This window comes from Arvicola amphibius, chromosome 11 (assembly GCF_903992535.2).
Source record: "Arvicola amphibius chromosome 11, mArvAmp1.2, whole genome shotgun sequence".
Lineage (NCBI taxonomy): Eukaryota > Metazoa > Chordata > Mammalia > Rodentia > Cricetidae > Arvicola > Arvicola amphibius.
Window position 1 is genome coordinate 88,293,589 of NC_052057.2, and position 22,417 is coordinate 88,316,005.

The 22,417-nt window shown below is 45.6% G+C and overlaps 1 protein-coding gene across 3 annotated transcripts in view; it reads left to right on the top strand.

The window, feature by feature from the left end:
- Positions 1-7,201: 7,201 nt before the first annotated feature.
- Positions 7,202-22,417, top strand: part of LOC119826569 (gamma-aminobutyric acid receptor subunit rho-1) — a 29,559-nt gene continuing 14,343 nt past the window's right edge. The window contains exons 1-4 of one of the 3 annotated variants that reach the window (XM_038347957.1): positions 7,202-7,323; positions 17,345-17,398; positions 19,356-19,462; positions 21,944-22,011. In XM_038347957.1, the coding sequence (XP_038203885.1) occupies positions 7,202-7,323; positions 17,345-17,398; positions 19,356-19,462; positions 21,944-22,011 (351 nt within the window). The remainder of the gene's footprint in view (positions 7,324-17,344; positions 17,399-19,355; positions 19,463-21,943; positions 22,012-22,417) is intronic. The other 2 variants (XM_038347958.1, XM_038347959.1) reach the window with 2 other exon arrangements.

The window sequence follows — 22,417 nt, forward strand, 5'->3', positions numbered from 1 at the left end:
GTCATATAATATTGAACAAATCCAAATTTGCCTCTGTTTAGATGTTATCAGAAGACATTCTAATGAGACGAGGAAGTCAAGCCCAAGAAATTCTGTCAGATTTTTCCTCTAGAATGTAAACATTCAGGTGAATCCCTTTTTCTTGAGGTTTCAAAAAAACTACCACAAGACTATGTGTATGTGTATATGTATGTACTATGTATATATATATATATGTGTGTGTGTGTATGCACATGTATACATGTGACCAAAGAATTATATACAATATTATCTATAAACTATAATATATAAACTATATATATATAATATTATATATATAATTCCTTGGCTGCCTGTCATTTATGTACAAGGTTGAGGCCTCCTGGCTTTCCCCTATTCACTATCATACAGAGAGCTCCCTGATCCTCTGGCGCTTACAAATGCTCTCTACCTCCTCTTCCAAAATGATCCCTGAGTCTTAGGTACAGAAGTGTTTCATATATGTATGAGTTAGGACTGGCCCCACAACTCTGTAATTTGATTGGTTGGGATTTTCTGTATTGGTCTCTGTTGCAAAGAGAAGTTTCCTTAATGAAGGGTTAGGGCTACACTTACCTGTGGTTTGAAGGACAGATATTTAGACTGGAGTTTAGTAAGGTCGCAGAAACAGATTCTCCTGCAATATCCATGACTTCACTAGCCTTGGTGTCCAGGGCGAGACATGATTTTCCTTTTGTTGAGATGGTTTTGAGTCCAGTAAGAGAGTTATTGGTAACTGGCAACAGCGTGGCCCTACCACACCCTTGGCTGACTGTTGCTGTGGTTCACAGGCATCAGAGTTGGGTAGGACTGTCGGTTGCTACTTCTTCTGGAAGCTTTATGGTGCCTTCTGGTCCTCAGGAAGGAGGTTTTAAAATCAGTTCCAGCTCAGAGGTCTCTGGTACATGTTGTCTTTAGCGACAGGGACCTCAGCCTTCCACCTCTAGGGGGCAACCAAAGGCAGTAGCAATCACCTACTATGTTTTGGGAGTCTCTTGGACTACCCTGACCAACAACTCAAAGCAGGGCTTTTCATGCCTGGTGTTGGGGTTCTTGTTAGATCGTTGTCTTAGTTAGGGTTTCTGTTGCTGTGACCATGACCAAAAAGCAAGTTGGGGAGGGAAGAGATTATTTGGTTTACACTTCCATATCATTGAAGGAAGTCAGGACAGGAACTCAAACAGGGCTGGATCCTGCAGGCAGGAGCTGACGCAGAGGCCTTGGAGGAGTGTTGTTTACTAACTTGCTTCCCATGACTTGCTCAGCCTTCTTTCTAATAGATCCCAGGACCTCCAGCCCAGGGATGGCAGCACCCATTGATCACTAAATGAGAAATTTTCAGGTAGAATTTTTAGGATCTCTAACATAAAATATCATGTCATCTTTAAATATGAACAGTTGACTTCTCTATTTACATTCCTTTAATTTCTTTCTCTTGACTTATTTTTCCACCTAGTAATTCAAGCACCATATTGCAAAGAAGTGAGAAGAGTGTATAGCCTCGACTCGTTCCTGACTCAGCAGGATTGCTTCAAGCTTTTCTCCATTTACTATGATGTTGGCTGTGGGCTTTTCATATACAGTTTTTATTGTTTGAGGTGGGTTCCCTCTAGTCTTACATTCTCTGGGACTTTTATCATGAAGCCGTGTTGGATTTTGTCAAAGGCTTTTTCTGCATCTATTGAGATGACCACATGATTTTTGTCTTTAAGTCCATTTATGAGATTTATTGCATTTGTTGACTTGTGTATGTTGACTCATTCCTACATTTCGGGGATAAAACCAACTTGGTCATGAAGGGTAATCTTTTTGGTGTGTATCTGTATTCAATTTGTAAGTATTTAATATATCACCTTTATGTCGGTGTGCACTGGGAACACTGGCCTGCAGTTTCTCTTCCTTGTTGTGTCTTTACCTGGATTGAATAGAAGTGATACTGACTTTCTGGTAGAAGTTCGGGAGTGTTCACCTTTTTCTGTTTTTGAATATTTAAGAAGGATAGGTGTTAGGTCTTCTTCGAATGCCTTGTAGAATTCTGCTGTGAATCTGGCCCTGAACTTGTGTTTGTTTGTTTGTTTTTGTTTTTTTTCTGGAACGCTTTTTAATCCCTATTTGAATCTCCTCATTTGTTATGTATCTGTGATTGAACGAGAATGTTCCCCATAGGCTCGTAAGTTTGATTTCATGGTCCCCAGATGGTGGAACACTGTTTGGGAAGTAGTAAAAGGTGTGGTCTGTTGGAGAGGGCGTGCCAGTGGGGGTGGGCTTTGAGGTTTCAAAAGCCCACACCATTCCTAGCTAGAGTGCTCGTGCTTGCTTTCTCTCTCTCTCCCTCTCTCTCTCTCCCACCTCTCCCCCCTCTCTCTCCTGTCTCTCTGTCTCTGCTTTAGCAGATGTAAGCTCTCAGCTATTGCTTCAGTGGCTGTGCCCAGCTGCCTGTAGCCATGCTCTCTACTGTGATGTCGTGGACTCTGATCCTCTGGAACTGTGAGCCCCAAATTAAAAGCTTCCTTTTATAAGTTCCCTCCATCGTGGTGTTTTGCCACAGTAATAGAAAAGTATTTAAGAAAGGGTCTGTTTAAACTGTTGGCCTCTCTTGGTTTTATGCAATTTGGCTAAATTTTAAAATGTATCCATTTCTTTTAGGATTAATAAAATACAGGTTTTTAATTCATCCCTTTATAATATTTTTAATTTCATTGGTGTCTTCTGTAATAGTTCCTTGTTCATTTTGTATCCTCTCTTTTTTTTTCTTATTAGTTGGGTGAAGGGTTTGTGGATCTTGCTTATCTTCTCAAAGAACCAGCTCTTAGATTTCTTAATTCTTTGTATTGTTTCTTTGTTTTTATTTCATTGACCTCTGTTCACATTTTTATTATTTTTTTCCCATTGACTGGTCTTAGATTTAGTTTGTTCATGTTTTTTTTTCAAACTTTTTAGCTGCATCATTAAGTCATTTATTTGTACTTTTTCTGATTTTTCAATGTAGGCACTTAGAGATATAAGTTTCCATCATGCAACTGCTTTCAGTGAGACCAAGAGGTTTTGTCATGCTGTGTTTTCTTGTTCATTTAGCTCCAGAAAAATTTTATTTCTTTTCCAACCCATTCATCATTCAGTAATGAGTTATTTCCTTCATGAGTTTGTATGATTACTAGAGATTTGCTTGTTGCTGATTTTAAGTTTTACTGTACTGTGGTCAGATAGGAAACATAAAGTTACTTAAATCTTTTGAATTTGTAAGATTTGTTTTGTGTCCCTGGATGTGGTCTATTTTAGAAAAGCTTTCATATGCTACCTAATAGAATGTGGTGTTTGGGTGGAATATTCTGCATCTGTTAGGTCCATTTGATGTATGATGTCATGTAATTCTAATGTTTCTGGTTTTTTGTTCAATGATCTGTCTATTGAAAAAAGAGGGGTATTGAAACCATCTACTATTAATGGACATATTTTAATCTGTATTTTTAAATTAAATAGTACATTTTTCATGAAATTGAGGGTGTCAAAGTTTGGTGGCTGTATGTTTAGGGTGGTAATGTCTTCTTGGGTCCCTTGATGGGAATGGAGGGGGCATTCTCTTTGTCTCTTCTAACTAGCTTCAATTTGAAGCCTGTTTTTTCAGATATTAGGATAACCATGCCTGCTTGCATCCTAGTCCCATTTGATTGGAGCATGTTTATTCATCCTTTAAGGCACTTTCTATCTTGGAAATCAAGATATGTTTCTTGAAGACAACAGACAGCTATTATTTCTTGGTCCATGCAGTCAATCTATGTCTTTTGAGAATTGAAGCCATTGGTATTTAAAATTATTATTGAAATGTGTGTGTCAATTGTGGTTACTGTGTTGTTGGCTTTATTGTTGTTGTTTGTGTTTTAGTAATCATGGCTTATATTTCTTTTCATGGTCTCTTGGCTGTGCTCATTCTTTTCTTAAGCCTAAAATATTGCTTTCTGTTTTTTCTTGGTGTTTGGTTTTTTAAATGTAATTTTAAAAGGCCATCATGGAAACATCATGGAAAGTTTTTTTTCCCTTTAACTATGGAGGATAGTTATGCTGGGTATATTAGTCTAGGTTGGCCATCAGGGTCTTTTAGGGCTTGGAACGCATTGCCGCAAGCTCTTTTGACTTTCAAAGTTTTCATTGAGAAATCAGTTGTTATTCTGGTAGGGTTTCCTTTATATGTGACTGTGTTTCTTCTTTGAAGCTCTCAATATACTTTCTTTGTTATGTGTACTTAGTGTTTTGACTATGAGATGCTGTGCAGATTTTCTTTTCTGGTCTTACCTATTTGGAATTCTATGTGTTTCTTGTATCCATATGGGTGTGTTCTTTCCTTAGTTTGGGGGAAGTTTTCTTTTGTGATTTTATTGAAGATCTGGCCTATACCATTGACTTCGGATTCTTCTTCCTCATCTATGCCTATAATTCAAAGGCTTGGACTTTTCATGGTGTCCCATGTTTTCTGTATGTTCCTTTCCTGTGTTTTAAAATGTTTTCCATATTTCTTGTTTATCTGGTCTAAATCCTCTACGTTATCTTTGGGTCCTGATATTCTGTATTCTGCTTAATCCGTTCTACTTATAAGACTTTCCTTTGAGTTTTCCATTTCGGTTACTGCTTTTCAGTTCCATTCTCATTTCAGCTTGAGTCCCTTTCACCATTTCTCTCTCCTTACTGGATCCCAATCTCAAGTCCTGGAGTGTCTTCATCATTTCTATCGGCCTTATGTCTGTGTTTTCTTGGGACTCACTCAGGCATTTGTCTGCCTCAAGTTCTTCTCCTTAATATCATTAAGGTCTTTCTAGTGCATTCTTTAAATTCTTTAATGATTTGATAAAGTTTATGATTTTTCTTTTAAATTATGTGTCCTGGGGCTCATCTAGGTAATTCTCATTTGTCAGCATTACTCCAGGATTGTTGCAAGGAGGCCGCTTTTCCTTCCCAGCTGCCCGGCTAGCTTAGACCCAAAATAACCACACAGAAACCGTATTATTTAAATCACTGCTTAGCCCATTAGCTCTAGCTTCTTATTAGCTAACTCTTACATATTAATTTAACCTATTTCTATTAATCTGTGTATCGCCACGTAGCTGTGGTTTACCTGTTAAAGTTCCCAGCGTCTGTCTCTGGAGAGTTACATGGCTTCTCTCTGACTCTGCCCTCCTTTCTCCCAACGGTCCGTGTCGTTTTCCCTACCTAAGTTCTGCCGTGCTATAGGTCCAAAGAAGTTTCTTTATTCTTTAATGGTAATCACAGCATACAGAGGGAACTCACACATTACAGGACTGGTAGGTTTGGGAAGCAAGTTACTGGATTGATCATTCATATTATTTGTACTTTTGCAATGTGATCTTGGTATGTAGTTTTCTTTTGTTATTTCTAAGTCTGATATGGAGAGAACAGGTTGGGGCAAAAGAAATGATGTGTAGGTGGATTGTGCCTAAATGTTGGAAATGGCTCTGGTGGGGTAAAGTCAGGTGGACAGAGGACTGGTGTGTGGGATGTGCGTTCTGGTCCAGACCTGGAGTGTGGGAGTGGATCTGACTGGTCAGAGAGGTTGGACTTGGTATGGGAGGGGGCCTGTGCATTTGGGGACAGACACTCTGGGTCCTGATGGAAAAGGTTGGTTGTGACTCCAGCAGAGTTGACCAGTCTGTGTCAGGGCACTGGATGTGGGACCCTGGCTAGACCTGGCAGACTGGGGAGGATGATGGAGGGGAGGGGTAGGCAGACTCAGTGAGAGACCCTGGAGAAGGGTGTGTAGGATCCAGCCGGTGGAGCCGGTGGACTTGGCATCATCTTTGCTCTTTTAATAAGACTCTACAGTCTTAGAAATAAACAAGGTCTTTTGAGAGCTACAGTAATCTCATCAAGATGGGACCTCCTCCCCATTATCTTACAGTAGCTCCTACCTCTTCCTCCTCCTCCTCCCTCTCCTCCCTCCCCCTCCCCTCCGCCTCCCCCTCCTCCTCCTCCTTCCTCCTCCCTCTCCTCCCTCCCTCCTCGCCCTCCTCCCCCCCCTCCTCCTCCTCCTCCTCCTCCCCCTCCTCCCCCTCCCCCTTCTCCCCCCTCCCCCTCCTCCTCCTCCTCCTCCTCCTTCCCCCCCCCTCCTCCTCGAGTTACTCCTCCTTCCATTTAATGTCTTGGTTCTTCAATGTAGTCTTGCCGTGTAAACTAGGCTGGCCTCAAATATATAATCTTCCTGCCTCAGCCTCCCAGAATACTGAAACTATAGCTATGCACCACAACACCTGGCCTAGGCCCTGTCTCTTAAAGATTCTACCCCTCTGGAGACAGGAAGATCAGGAGTTCAGAGACAACTTTGACTCTATGGAAAGCACAAGGCCAGCCAGGTGGCCTGAGTTTCAGGATGCCTCTTCCGCTACGGAGTGCTGGGAACCCTGGCTCAGTCTGTCAGCACAGTCTGAAAGTTCTCAACTGTGTGAGCTTAGCTTGGCAGAGTTAGTAATTTGGAGTCTTGGATGTAGCCCTCTTCCATGGGATCTTGACTCTAGCCTGTGATGGAGACAGAAGCCTGGACCTACAGATTATGTGCCAGGGTCTCTGGGCAAGTGTTAAAGGATAACACTTGACGGCGGTTCATTTATTTCCAGACGTTTCCAAATGCAAAAGCCCAGTGAGGCTGATGAGAGGAACATTGCACATCATGACAAAGCCTCTCCGCCATTGCCCTTTTAACCCCAGTTATAACCGCCCACCAGGTATCAACCCCAAAGGTGCAGAAGCCATGAGTAAGCTAGAAACACCTAGAAGCTTCAGCTAGACCAGGACAGGATCATGGCAAGCAGACAGACGGCGCCTCTGCCTTTCCGTACTTACTTTCTTTTTTCTATCCAGCTGACTGGAAAACCCAGACCCTCCCCACATTTGATGATGGACTAATTTAGACCAGCCCCAAGGACTGTCCCACAGGGCACAGGAATTCAACCTCAGTTCAGAAAATCCCTGACATCTGACGCAGGAGGATTTGTGGGGTTAGTGGAAATTGCTTTCTCCCGCTGGCCAGATTACAGACTGCGGCTTCATTTGTGCAGGAGTAAACATCCTAATAACAACACAGCAAGGATGCCATAAGAGAGGACCGGCAGCGGCTCCCCACCGGCTCCTTCTCCGCCTTCTTACGGCTTCTCGGGAGAGCTGTTTGACTGGGAAATCTATGTTGGCTGTCCAGAATATGAAACTTGGCATCTTCCTTTTGTGGTGGGGATGGATTCTGGCTGCTGAGAGCACAGTGCACTGGCCGGGAAGAGAAGTTCATGAGGCGTCTAGGAAAGGCAGGTGAGTGACAGGGAGGACAAGACCCGGGGGAAAGAATGAAGAGCAGGTGCTGCGTGGTCCAGTCTCGGGCAGCAGCATGGCCAGATCTGGGCGGAAGCCTCTCCCCTCTTCCTTCCTTCTCTTTCCCATTCTGGAGACTAGAGTGGTGATTTCCCTTGTAATGGTACTACACTTGACAGTATTAGCATATATTCTTAAATTTGTTATTAATTATCTTGGATTTAAAAAATATTCTGGAAAAGAAAATACCGTACATGTTTCAAAACCAAGAATGACTGATGTCTGCACAGATTCTCAAGGGACTGATGGAAGTTTCTATCTCGGGGGGATGATTCTGGTAACTAATTATTTCTGTTATGAATGTGGGACTCTTTCCAGTCTTGTTTGGAAAACTGTTTTCTTCAGGCCACACAGTTAGCAGCATTGGTATACCACCACTTCCTGCAGCCTAGGAGAGGCTAGGCTGGGACGTGCTGCCCTGGCCTTAGCCACCAAGCAGATGGAGCTTAGGCAACCAGTTCAGGCCTTCACCTCACCTGGCTCCAAGGTCACACTGGCTTTGTGTGCCACCATCACACTGACCTGCCCTGCGTTGGTCAGTAAATCAGGCCCTGGAGACAACCTGGCCTAGCACTCCCTCTCTACTGATGAGGAAATGGACGAAGACAAGGTTGTCTTCTGGTCTTCAGTGTTAATTTCCAGTCCAGCCTGAGTCTCCCTTCTATTTGGATGTCAATTCCCAGAGTGAAAAAGACCAGATAATGTGAAGGGAGGCATGTCCCTCTAAGGTTGGGACCCTGTTGGCCCCTGTCTTGTTTCTCTATGTTCCCTCTTGAGGTCTGAGTCCCCCACACACCAGTTCCACAGATAAGCTTCACCGAGCTAGTTTCTGTCCGCTTCTATGATGTCACACAACCGGGAGCTCAGACATCCAGCACACACAGTGAGCTGGGGGTGGGTGTGGAGTGGGGGGAGTGGAGGGGGTGGGTGCAGCACTTGGAGGAGGACCACTGTGCCTGGAGTGTCAGAAATTGTTTGGGAAAATGGAATTTGTGCAGTGATGTAGCCCAAAACCACAGGGGTTGTTTGACCCAAATGTGCTCGTGGGAATTAAAACTACCTAACCCTGCTAATTGTCACCAAAAACTGCACAGCCTTTTTTCTCGACACAATTAGAACGGCAACCTGTCTAGAGAAGCCGCAGAGACTGAGAAGACTCTTTTAGAAAATGAATTTTGATTATTTTTTAAAATAAATTTATTATATATACAGTGTTTTGCCTGCATATAGGCCTACACGCAAGAAGAGGGTACCAGATCTCATTATGGATGGTTGTGAGCCACCATGTGATTGCTGGTAATTGAACTCAGGACCTTGGGAAGAGTAATCAATGCTCTTAACCACTAGAGCCATCTCTCCAGCCCCTTGATTAATTTAAAAAAAAAAACAAGTATTATAAACTGATTGTTAGCAGGGTATAGAACATAATAGAGACATAAATGTGGATTAATTGAGTCAGACTAGTTAGCCTATCTGTCACCTTGGATATTTAGGCTTCTTTTTTGTAAATTTCATTTTTTTTTATTTTGTGCGTATGGGTGCTTTGTCTGCACGTGTAACCTGTGTGTGTCTGGTGACAACAGAGCTGAGAAGAAGACATTGGACCCCCTGGTACTGGAGTTACAGACAGTTGTGAGCTGCCATGTGGGTGCTGGGAATTGAACCTGGGTCTTCTGGAAGAGCAGCCAGCGCTCTTCACTGCTGAGCCAACTCTCAGGTCCCTTAGGATTTTATTTTGGTGAGAACACCCAGAATGAATGCTGACAGTTCCAAATTCTACTGCATACCTACATCATAACTACAGTCACTTTGCTGGGCAGTAGTATTTCAACAGGCTTGAATAACTGTTCTTCTGCTGGCTTCTGTGACTTCACTTGTTCTGGGCTCTGCCTGTGAGTGAGATGTGCAGTATTTAAGATGCACAGTCAATTTAGAATTGTGCCTAAGAGCACAGTGTTGCTCAGCCCTTGAGAGGGCGAGGCAGGTCATCCTCAAATACATAGGTCTGAGGCCAGTCTGGGCTACACTAAACCCTCTCTCAAAGCAAAACAAGAGGAGGGGGCTAGAGGGGGAGAAAAAGAAGAGCGGAAGAGGGAGAGAGGAAGGGGGAGGGGTGGGATGGAAAGAGAGTGAGAAGAAGTGAATTGGTTTTAAACTTCGTGGAGATCTCTTTCTGGCAATTAAAAATAGGGAATATTTGGGTCAGAATTTGGGCTTATGAGAGAGACTGAGAATCATTAGCATTAGGTATCTATCCTGTGTCTAGCTTCTTAGACTTTGAATAACGTCGTGCAGGTCCGTCCAGGTTGCCACAAACGGCAGCCATCCCTTTTGTAAAGGGCTGTCTACTGTACTATTGAGAACATGCCCTCTTTATACTGTAACTTAGCTGCTGTGCACAGTGCCCTGGGGACTGTGGAAATGCAGACATCTGTTCAAAACACCGAATTCCAAACCTCTAAATATAAGCCCTGAGATACTATGGCACGCTAATTCCGTTTGTTGTCTGGAGATCCCTGTGATTTTGGGAACAGCTATATAACTCTGCACCCATGCCCACCGCGCATGGAACTCACCGCTCCTTCACACCTTGTTGACAGGGGCTTTTCCAGCTTTTACTGGCCACTTGCAGTGATGGAAGAGTGTCTATGTGTTACTTTTATTGGTTAATAAAGAAACTGCCTTGGCCCTTTAATAGGACAGAAAATTAGGTAGGCGGAGTAGACAGAACAGAATTGTGGGAGAAAGAAAGCAGAGTCAGGCAGACGCCTCAGGCAGACACCATAGCTCTCCTCTCTGAGATGGAGGCAGGCTAAGTTCCTTCCTGGTAAGATACCACCTTGTGGTGCTACACAGATTATTAGAAATGGGTTAATCAAGATGTGAGAATTAGCCAATAAGAGGCTGAAATTAATGGGCCAGACAGTGTTTAAATGAATACGGTTTCCATGTAATTATTTCGGGTGTAAAGCTAGCTGGGTGGCGGGACACAGCCCCACTGCTCCATCTACATTGCAGGGCTCTTTTGAAAGAGAAAAATGGCAGGCAAGGGTGTGTCTTCATTCTGCTTTAAATCTGGTTGTTCACTTTCTTATTGAGTTGAATTCCCTGTGAATTCTTGTTGGCACCCTTCTTAGATGTAGGCCATGTCAATATTTTCTCCCAGTCCGTAGGTCTGTTGCTCAGCCTGGCCTTGTCATTCAGCTGATTGCTGCCTTCTCCGTGCAGAAGCTGTGAGCTTGAGATAATCGCCCGGTCTTGCGTCTGTGGAATGAGCACTTAAGGCATATCTGAAATACCATCACCGAGCTCATGGCACAGAGTTCTTCCAGCACTCTCATAGTTTCAGGGCTCACACTTAAGTCTTTAGATCATTTGGAGTTCGTTCTTGTGTTGTAGGTGAGGTAAAAGTCTCGTTCATCCTTCTGTGTGTGCTATCCAGTCTCCCCAGCACTCTTAAAGGAACAGACTGTCATTTTCCTAGCGTGTGCCCTCGGTGCCTTTGCTGCTCCGTAGCGTTATAAAGGGACTGTTTTACTGACCTTTCTTTGGGACAGCTCATTGCTAGTATATAGAAATGTGCTTTTTTTTTTTGCATCCTCTAGCTTTACCATATTGATCAATTTCTAATGGTTTTGAGTAGACTCTGGGGCCCTAAGAGTATGCTATCATCAAGCACCAGATAGTTGCTGTAGCAAGGACGAGTAGCACTATAGCTGAACAGAGATCATGAGTGTCCATATTTGCCTTATTCCTAGAGAGTAAAATATACTTTCTTTTTAAAAGCTACTTTTTGAACTTAGTCATTTTTTTTATTATGGAAGACACACACGGCAATTTTTAAGTCTGTGAATGTATTTTTGTAACCTTATTATATTTAATATGATTTTACCTACATATTTACTTATTTTTAGTATATAGAAAGGTCATTTGATTAGCAGCATAATATATAATATGCATAATACACCACCATATAAGCATTTTTCCTTTATTAACATTAAGTTTCTTCCTCTTTATTATTACAAATATATTTTAAAAGATGTATTGATTCTTATTTTACGTGTACGAGTGTTTTATCTGTATGTATGTATGAGCATCACATGCATACACTGTCCCGAGAGGTCAGAGGATGTCTTGAAAGTCATGTTACCATTGGATGCTGGGACCCACTGGGAACTGAACCTGGATTCCCTGTAAGAGCATCGAGTGTTCTTAACTACCGAGCCATTTCTCTAGCCCCTATTATTACAAATATTATAATGATTATTTAGTTATGATAGACACTTGAAAGTGTCCCGGATCTGCCAGGTGGTGGTGCACACTTTTAATTCCAGCACTTAGAAGGCAGAGGCAGGCAGAAATCTGTGAGTTTGAGGCCAGCCTGGCTTACATAGGGAGTTCCAGACATCCAGAACAAATAGTGAGGCCCTGTCTCAAAACAAGAACAACAACAACAATAAAATAAAATAAAATAAAATAAAATAAAATAAAATAGAAAGTGTCCTGGATCAGCTAGCATGCAGACACTTAGAACTCTGGGTATGGGCCTGGAAATGTTTGCGTGAGTAAAGTCTCTTACTGCTGACCCTGAAGAGCCAAGTTCCGAGCCTGGTTCCTGCAAAGTAAACTGAGAGAAAGAACTCCCGCAAATTGTTCTGTGACCTGCACACGGACACCATTGTGTGGGCAAGTATGTGCACACACACATACACACACACACACACACACACACACATGCGCGCACGCACACATACACACACAAATACTAAAACTCTAGGTAGATTTGACTATATTCCTTTAAAAGCAGAAAGTGGATCCAATTTCTCTCGCATCACTCAAGTGAAGTTTTGTTTTCGTGTAGCCTAAACTTTCACCCAGATTCCAGAAATCTCTCTGAAAGCGTATCCAAATGTGAGTTAGCTTCATGGACCACGTAGGGCACTGGGCAAAGTTTCCAGAATGGTCTGATATACATAACGTCCTTCCCCTCTTCACCGGAAGCTGGGAATGTGTGGACTACGGGTGCCAGCCTAGGCGCTGCAGCCTGAGCCAGAGCCTACTAGTTCCATAGGATCTTCCCATCCTAAAACTCACACTCCTTCCAAAGGCTGAGAAACCCAGCTAGCTCCAGTACAACTCCATCCCAGGGAGACCAGACTTGCTTGCACACCAGGAAATACAGCAGATGGGCAGGAAGGGAAGCAGAGAAAATACCAGAGGCCACCCCTGGAACAGGTGAGAGATACTGAGTGGTTGACAGTGGAATGAGCAGAGCTGGGGAGATGGAGCCCAGATCATCTTAGAATTGCCAGGATTTGCTTGGTTTTAGGATAAGAAAGCAGTTTCAGGTGAATGCACAGCAGGCATTTGGGTTTCTTATCTGGGAGAGTGGCCATGTCAGGGGCAGGAGGGCAGGCAGAGGAGCCATCTGAAGAAGAGCACATGGTCCCGGATCACTTAAAGGCTATGGAGGAACACCTGCACATCTTCAGGAAGGGATGGGTGGCTCAGGGAGAACTGAGCCTGGAGATGCAGATTCAAGGGTACGCTCTTGGGCAGTGGTGATCAAGAGAGCCAGAGAAAATGGCATAAAGGGAGAGCAAGAGCAAAAGACGGAAGAAGAACTTTGAAGAAGTTAGAGGAAGTGAGTACAGCATGTAGGCCTGTGATCACAGCTACTTGGGAGGCTGAAGCAGGAGGATCACAAGGACAAGGGTGGGCTACACAGCAAATTCAAAGTCAGTGTAGACAACTTAGTGAAAGAGGGGATTGGGACCATGCGTGGTGGTACGCGCCTGTAACCTCAGCACTTGGGAGGTGGACCATCTTCAGCTACATAATGAATTTGCAGTCAGCCTGGGCTTCTTGAGACCTTCCCTAATGGGGGCAGTACTAGGGGGTATCGTTTATTGATAAAATGCTTTCCTAGCATATGTAAGGCTTGGGTTAAATGCTCAGTACCAGGCCCAGCTATACACTTACACAGAAGAAAGGTATTTGAGGAGGAGGCTCTGGGAAGGAAGTGGAACTAAGGACCAGAGCTAAGTGAGTATAGAGAGAGGGGAGAGAGGAGTCAAGGACACTAAGAACCATTTGATGACTTTCACATGTTCGTTAGAGAGCTACCAAGTGACCCTTCACCAGATCCTGCATCATTATTGAGGCGTCTGAGTCCTCCAGGGGCCTCAGACTAAGGAAGCATCCTAGAGAGGTGTCAATGGTTTCCTAAGAATGGAACTGTCAATGGGGTCATTCGACACCAAGTTCAGAATCAGTCAGATAGAAGACCAGGCACACACATGGTGCAGAAACGTACAAGCAGACATTCATCCATATAAGATATTTTTTAAAGATGAAAATGATAAACAAAAGTTGCTATGTAGGTATTGGAGATATAGTTGCACAGAAGAAAGGCCTTTTCAGGGAGCTGTGAGAAATACAATCTGAACTTCTATCAAACAGCTGCTGGGGTGGGGAGCACTAAAACTTTAAATGTGAAAGTAGTGTCTTCCAGAAGGAAGGAGCAGGAAACTTCTATTCAGAGTCATATCCTTGGAAACAGGAGTTATGGATGGTTGTGAGCCACCACGTGGGTGTTTGGAACTGAAACTAGACAATAAATGACTCTCCTAAACTCTACAGGCACCAGGCACCAGCTTCACGAACATGCAGACAACAGCAGAACTGTGCAGTTTCAGCCACACGGTTCTGACTTTAGAGTCAAGAATACAAGAACGATGTTATGAACTTTCTCTCCTGGCTGAGGAAAGCTGCTGAGGTCAGGCATATGTCAGGGTGTCCCTGCGTGGAGTTCCAGAGAGGCCATTGCATGGGGCTGTGAAAGAGGAGCCTGAGTTGGGGGGCCTCAATGTGCTGGAGATGCCAGAGTTGTAGGACACCTGCCAGGAAAGCTGTGGACTGGGTGTGGAACCGGCTCCAAGAGGAGAAGTGTGCTCTGGTCAGCAAAACTGAAAGACGCTGCAGATCTGAGGAGTGCTTTGATATCAGACATGGAGATACCGAGGATGGAGTTTGCCCCGCTGCTTTTAGGTCTTGCTTTGGCCAATATCTCCTCACTATGCTCCTTTCCCTCCCTTTTGGACTGGTAACATACGTTATGTGTCATTGTATGATGGAGGTATGTGGTCTCTTTTTTATGTTGGTTATACTAGGGGTTACACAGACTGCCTTGAATCTTAGCGCTTAGACTTTGGAGTTCTAGAGTTGTGAGGCTATGGGAGACTATGGGGACTTTTGAAACTGGTTGCATTTTGCATTATGATATGACTGCAGGCCTATGGGAGCCAGGGATTGGAATGTGGTGGTCTAAATAAGAATGGACCCATGAACTCACGTATTTGAATGCTTATTCCTCAGGGAATGACACCATTTGAAAGGATTAGAAAGATTACAAGTGTGGCCTTGTTAGAGGAAGTCCACTGGTGTGGAACTTTGAGGTGTCAAAAGCCTATGCCAGACCCAGCTTCCTCTCTCTGCTTATGGATTAAGATAAAGCTCTTCGCTACTTCTCCAGCACCAATAGCTAAGGAAAGAAATCTTTTATGATTTAGAGGTGTATGTACTCAAAAGGGAGCCCTTTTCTCTTGTGTATAAGGCTCAGAGTGGGACAACCAGAGTCACAACACCCGGCTAGACCTGGCTGAACCTCCACCTTAGAATCCTGTCCACTCCTCTGCACTCTCCATCCCACCACCGTACGAGTGGAATCACGTGGTTCTTGACAAGGGGCAGCACACTGTCCTCTCTGTGCCTTGCCTCTCTGGTCTGGACATCACGCCAACACTGCAGAGTGAAAAACAGACATGCACCCCCCCCGCCCCCTGAAAACGTTCGCCTTCACCATCAAATACATAGAAGTTGGAGACAAGGCTCATAATCTACCGCCCATTGCCCGCTCGCTGCATTTCACAACGGTCGAAGTACATGTGCATCGGCCCACACACTCCTGCCAACCACCAGGAAGTGACTATGTTGACTAGCATTTTGTCAGCTTAACCCAAACCTAGAGCCAGCTGGGAAGAGGAACTTCATCTGAGCAAATGAATCCATCAGACTGCCTGAAGGAAATCTGTAGGGCATTTTCTTGGTTAAGGAGGGCCCAGCTCAATGTGGGTGATGTCAGCCCTGGACTGGTTGTATAAGGGAGCAGGTTTAGGGATTGGAGGGTAGGCTCTGCAGTTAAGAGTGCTTGCCGCTTTTCTAGAGGACTCAGGCTTCAATTCCCAGAACCTACATGGTAGCTCACAAGCCTCTGTATCCTCTGTCCTCAGCAAACCCTAAGCACATAAGTGGTACTCATACATGCATGTAGGAAAAACACTCATACACATGAAGTAATCAAACAACCTTTACATTTTTTAAAAATAAAATCTGAGCAAGCTAGGAGGAACAAGACAGCAAGCAGGGTCCTCCATGGTCTCTGCTTCAGTTCCTGCCTTGAGCTCCTGCCAGGATTTCTTCATTGACTGTGAGAAGAAAGGAACATTTCCCCAAGCTGCTTCCACATGCTTTATGCATGTGTATGGCATAGAACAAGAAATGCTACTTTGACGTATTAAGAACAACGGGAAAGACATCGGGGGTCCTTCTCTGTGTCTTCTCATTGGGGGTCCTTCTCTGTGTCTTCTTTTAGGCTAGAGTCTAAGCTTTGCAGCAGTAGCTGCAGGGTCTCACGGCTTGACAGTCCTGTCAGGCGGTGAGGTGGTGCAAGGGCAAAGTCAGGAGAGGACGACTCACTTTCCATCCCAGCCTCCTTGTCCAGGCTCTTTTGTCTCTCTTCCTACGCCCATTTTCATGTGCAGGGCATTTAGTATTTTCTCATTCCGCTGCGCTGTACTGAGAGTCTGCGCAGCCAGCCCTGCCCGTGCCGGACGTGCCTGGGACGCTATCCTTGGGGATCCCTTCTCCCACCTGTTTTTCCCATTCCCACCCTCTCCTGTCAAGCTCATGCCTGCCCTGCTTCACTGTGCTACGGATGACATAATCCCTGACCCTGTCACCAGTGGAGTCCTCTCAGGAAATAGCATTACCCTCAGAGGGCCTAACCAATCAAAGACAAGCACTTCTCACAGAGATGTGGGCAGGTTTTGGGGCACAAAAGCAGGCACGCTGGTGTTCCCTCGAATGAGAACAGAATGCCTTGTCTGCCCTAGGCAGAGACACAGGGCATAGCTAGTCACCAGCTCCGAAGAAGGAACAAGTGAGCGATAGCTGCTCCAGCTTCTCTCCCCCTGCTGTGCCCACTTGCCTAAATCCCTGGCCAGAGGCAAGTACAACCAGGAGGGCACGATTGACTGGAGGCATTGTTTGCCACAGTTTCATAGCGGTGCCAAGGTAGCATGTGCAACCCTTCAGGCTCAATTTTAAGTCGGAGTGGATATAAATGCATGTATGTGTATGTGTGTGTGTGTGTGTGTGTGTGTGCATGCACATATGTGTATGTCTGTGTGAGTGCATGTGTGTACATGCATGAGGGTGTGCATGAATGTGTGTGAGCATGTTTAAGTGTGTGAGTGTACATGAGAGTGTTTGTATGAGTGTGTGTGTATATATAGTTGTGAGTGTATAAGTGTGTGAGTGCATGGTCGTGTGTGAGTGTGCATGTGTGTGGATGTGAATGTGCATGTGTGTACAAGTGTGCACATTACTGTGTGAGTGTGCATGAATGTGTATGTAAGTATGGGTGTGCACATGCATGCGGTGGGGGTGTGGTTAAGTCAGATCTCTGGAAAATCAGGCCTTCTAAATAATTAATCCTCATTCCCTGCCCCTGTGAGTAGTTGGAAAATGCTCATCAGACCAGATTAATGCGTTGAGCCTCCTTCCCTCTCCACCCCCATTCTATTCTGACTAGATTTGAGGTGTGCAGAGAGGCCAGGGCGCTCTGTTGATCTGAGTCACTGGACAGTCTCTGGAACATCTTTCTGTTTTGTTTCCGTAGCAGACCTCAGAGACAGAGACGAGGAGCACCCGACGATGCTCACAAGCAAGGCAGGTATGGCCCATGGTAACAGCGAGCCCCACAACTTCAGCTTCAGCCCTACCTCTCGAGGACCAGGAAGAAGCTGGCTTTCCCGGTCCACGCCCCAGCTCCTTCCTCTGCTCGGCAAGTGCGCTAGTTTCCCTTTCCCACGTATCCCGTTCTACCTGCACACCCCATGGTCCGCTCAAAACCTTCCTTCCATCAGGAAAACAGCTTTCACGGTATAAACCGATCGCCTAATGGTCTTAAGCAACCAAGCTCTGAAGGGAGGAAAGAGCCCTGGTTTCCTGACCTTGGCTTAGTATTTTCTGAACACTAGAGGGTTCTTTCGGGGAAGAAGATAGTTAGGGCTGAGAACTGCATACGCAGAGCAAGCCCCTGGAAGGCGGGAGACAAGCGGAGGCAAACACACCTGAGCCAGCCACGAGGAGGGTAATGCGCCTGAGCAGGGCTAAGGTGTCCCTTCCTGTCTTCCGGTAGCCTCTGTCCAGAACCCTACATCAGACACACGAGGGCCTGTGAGGTCCAGGAATCTAGGTTCCAAAGGGGCTCCTATTCAGCGTGGGAGCATCTGGACTGGGGGAAGGACATATGGGGAGGTCTCCTGGAGGGGACAGGGCCTGGCATCAGCATCTGGAGCTGGAAAGGGGGTCAATTATCTATGAGGATTATGCTGGTGGGTAATGAAGAATTCCAAGCATCCTTTACTGTAGGACAGAGGACCCAGACCAGCTCATGAGTTTGCTGTGGGAGGACAGTCAGACGAGCACTGCGGTGGAATGAAGAGCAAGGGGGACTCGCTTGTGGGAAAATCCAAGGCATGTTATTAAATGAGGGAGAAGCAAGACAAATAAGCATTAATGTAACATTAACTACATAAGGAGAGAAAGTAATACTATATACTAGTACTTCCATAGTTCTGTAACAAACTCTGTCTAGACAAGGAAGCAATAAGACAAGTGTCTGTGGGTGAGGGGTAGGTCAGTAGAATTAACTGCACATTTAATTTTTTAAAATTTTATGTGTATGGATTTTTATGTGGATGGATGTTTAGCCTGAATTTATGTCTGTGCACTGTGTGTGTAGTGCCTGTGGAGGCCAGAAGAGGGTGTCAGATCTCCTGGACTGGAGTTTTATGAGCTGTCATCTGGGTGCTGGGAATAGAACCTGGGTCCTTTGGAAGAGCAGCCAATGCTCTTTACTGCTGAGCAATCTCTCCAGGCTCTACCTATATGAGAGAGAGGGGGGGAAGGGAAGGAGGGAGGGAGGGAAAGAGAAAGAGAGAGAGTATGTGTCTAACACTGAAAACACATCACACATTTAGGAACAAAATGATAACAAGACAAGAATAGGTAAAAGTGTCCCTACAAGCAAATCAGAAGTGCTTTCCCTGGAAACACGATGGGAGGGTGTTCACCCTCCACAGAAGGACCACAGAAAGTCCAGGGTGTGAGGATCAGCCGTATGCATTTGCTTCTCCTGCAGTCAGTGTTCTCTCAATGTCTCAGGCAGTTTGAAGGGGTCTGGTTTACCATTCAGATCGGTTCTGGCAGGTGTCAGCTTTGGTTATGAGTTAAAGTGCTGAGTTCTTGTCCCCATCAGTTCCAGCAATAGAACCCAAGGCTGTTCCTCTGTAGACAAGCATTCCAACACCGAGCTACACCCTGGCCTTGGAAAACTTTTTTTTATACCAATTTCCAGTCCCTTAAATTAATAAAATACCAATTCCCAGATTATAATCAGGATGTCAGAGACAGGGTCTGGCATTGCTATTTGAGAAGCCCCTCCATGTGGCCGGGGGTCACGATCTTGGAACTTCCAGGGCAGTTTCTTTATCCAGAAAGTTGGGAAAAGGGAGGGGGGAGGCTTAGAAGAGAAACCTGCCAAGAGCAGGAAGAACACAGATGGCTATGACTCTGACCAGCCTTGCTTAGTACGTTTGATCAGTCTGCTTTTCCTTCTGTGGCAGCCCAATTCTGAAACGAAGCTCCGACATAACCAAGTCGCCTCTCACCAAGTCAGAGCAGCTACTGAGGATAGATGACCATGATTTCAGCATGAGGCCTGGCTTCGGAGGTATGGCATGTACTCTCGAGGGTGGGGCTTCCCTTATTTTCTGGGGCTCTTGTCTGCACCCAGATCTGTTTATCATGTCTGCCTGAGCTGGACTTGGTGGGCTGCACCTTCTGAGCATCTGTCCTTCGTGTCCCTGGCTCTGTCAGGCATTGCCAAAGTACCTGCTGCTAGCTGTCCCAGGGCTGTGCTGTGAGAAGGCTCACTGAGGTCAATGGACAGAGGCTGCCGTGAGAAGGCAGGGCAGATGCAGCCGGGGCTGCCTCCTGAGGATGCTCTGAAATCCCACGCAGCAACCTTGTGCTGGATTGGTTCTCACTGGTAGCTGGCAGATGAGTTCCCCTGACACTTCAGAGTCCCTACTGCTGGGCTTAATGAAATGAAAATAGCCTGAGAACGCAAGGATTCCCTGCAGAACCGGAATCTGGGGCTCACTAGCTGCCAGGTTTCAGCCCTCTATCAAGAGTCTCTCTCTCTCTCTCCCTCCCTCTCTCTCTCCCTCCCCCCCTCTCTCTTTCTCCCTCCTCCCTCTCTGTTTCTTTCTCCCTCCCCTCCCCCTCCCCCCTCCCTCCCTCTCCCTCCCTCCTTCCCTCCCTCTCTCTCTCTTTCCCTCTCTCACCCCTCTCTCTCCCCTCCCTGTCCCCCTCCCCCTCTCTATCCCTCTGTGTGTGTGTGTGTGTGTGTGTGTGTTCAACATTTATTTATTTATTGGATGGTGTGGTGTGCACATCACAAAATGTATGGCTATCAGGGGCCAACTTATGGAACTTGGTTCTTTCTGCCATGTGGGTCTGGGAGCCCAGCTCAGGGTCTCCAGGCTTGGCAGTGAGCAGCCCCACCTGCTGAACCATTTCACTGACCTAGGCTTGCTTTCTTTCTGTACAAAAATATATTTTATGCCTGTGTGCATGTGTGTTCGTGGGTACGCAGATACACGCATGTAGGCGTGGGTGTGGATGTCTGCAGAGACCAGAGCAGAGCCCTCTGTGCTTGCCATCCGCAGGAACACTGTCTACCTCCTTTGAGACACTCTCACTGTCCCGGAGCTCACACATTAGCCTAGACTAGCTGGCCTGTGAGCCCCAGGAATCCTCCTGCCTCTGCCCCCCCAGCACTGGAGTGCATAACACCTCATCTAGTATTTCTGCATGGGTTCCGGGGGTCAAACTCAGGTCCTCATGCTGACCAGGCCAGAAGTGTTTACAAACCGAGCCATCCCTCCAGCCCCTAGAAATCATTTTCATGCCTTTTGTTTTTTTTTTCTAGTCATGTTTGCCTCCACCCCAACCCCCACTCCCCCACTCCCCCCTGAAACCAGTCCCCCAAGTTCTAGAAAGGTCTTTATTCTTTGTCATAGGTAAGCTATTGGATCCAGCTCCAACTCTTTGTGCCATGGTTAACTGAAACATGCCCTGTACCTAACCCAGATAAAAGCAAGCGAGCTCTTATTCTCTGTCAATACTACGTTTTAATGGCCTGGAAATAACAACTGAACATGTGATGTTCTGATTTAAGACATGACATATCTTTCCTGGACGTTTCTTCAACATGTAACGAAGATATAGATCTATGGGCAGAACAAATGATCTGAATATGACCAGTTCTGGTGCCAGCATCAAGAAATGGGGTTCTCATGGCTAAGTGGGAGCCAAAAACTCGCGAGAGGGAAGCGAGAAAGGACAGGGAAATCTCAATAGGCACTTTCATGCTAAGAAGCATGCTGGCTGTTCCTTAGACAGGACCCTGACTCAACCCAGGTCTTTAGCACAGCTTCAGATGAACATGTGGAACCAGAGAGGGATAGTCTGTACTGATTGCATCATTCTGGGGCTGGAAAGATGGCTCAGTAGTTAAGAACACTAGCTGCTCTTCCAGGGGTCCCGGGTTTGATTCCTAGAGCCACAGGGAAGCTCATTATGGTGTGTATGTTTGCTTCTAGGGGATCCAATGCCTTCTCTGACTTCCATGGGCACTAGGCATACCTGCAGGCAAAACACGGTACACCTAAAATAAAAATCATCTAACCTCATCGTTCCACAAAGGGCAAAGCACTTTATTACTTTTTGGTGTGTGTGTGTGTGTGTGTGTGTGTGTGTGTGTGTGTGTGTGTGTGGAGGGATAGTTCAAGAAGCCAACCCAGGAACCTGTACTCTTACTTCTTATTTGACTGTAGGTGGGTATGACCAAACCTTCAAACGTTTGACTCTGACATGATTAACACACCTTTGCGAGCCTCTTCCATGGTAGAAGTTCAAGCAAAAAGAGAATGGTCAGCTGGATGTGCTGGCATATTCCTATAATCCTAGCACTTTGGAAGCTGAGGCAGGAGGATTGAGAGCTAGAGATTAGCCTGGGCTACATAGCAAGGCTTTGTCAGAAAAAAAAAAAAAAAAAAAAGAAGAGGAGGGAAAAGACAAAAAAGGAGGGAGGGGGAAAGAAAGAACAGAGAGGATAAAAGAGAGTGCCCTGTCTTGTCCTCCCCAGGCCCGGCTATCCCCGTGGGTGTGGATGTGCAGGTGGAAAGCTTGGACAGCATCTCGGAGGTCGACATGGTGAGTGCTTCTCTGATCGGGGCTGGGGCAGTGGGAGCCCGTGTGCACCTGTCTGGGCAGAAGCGCTACACCGCTGAACTCCCTCACAACTTGTAACTCCTTGGCAGATGGGAACTGTCACACGCACTTAGCAGATGACTCACAGAGAGAGAGAGACTCTTGATAGAGGGCTGAAACCTGTCATGTGTCCAGAGTTCCCAGCTGGTATGAGGTAGAGCCAGGTGACAAACTTGGTCTTTATCCTCCAGCAGGGATGCCTTCTGAGATACAGGCCCCCTGTATTCTGCAGAGTCTGTATCTTGGTCTAGAAACCTGGAACCGTGGGACTATTCCTTTTTGCTTTTCAGTGGGTTCCAATTTAAAAAAAAAAAAAAAAATGTTACCGGCTAGGCATGGTGGTGCAAGT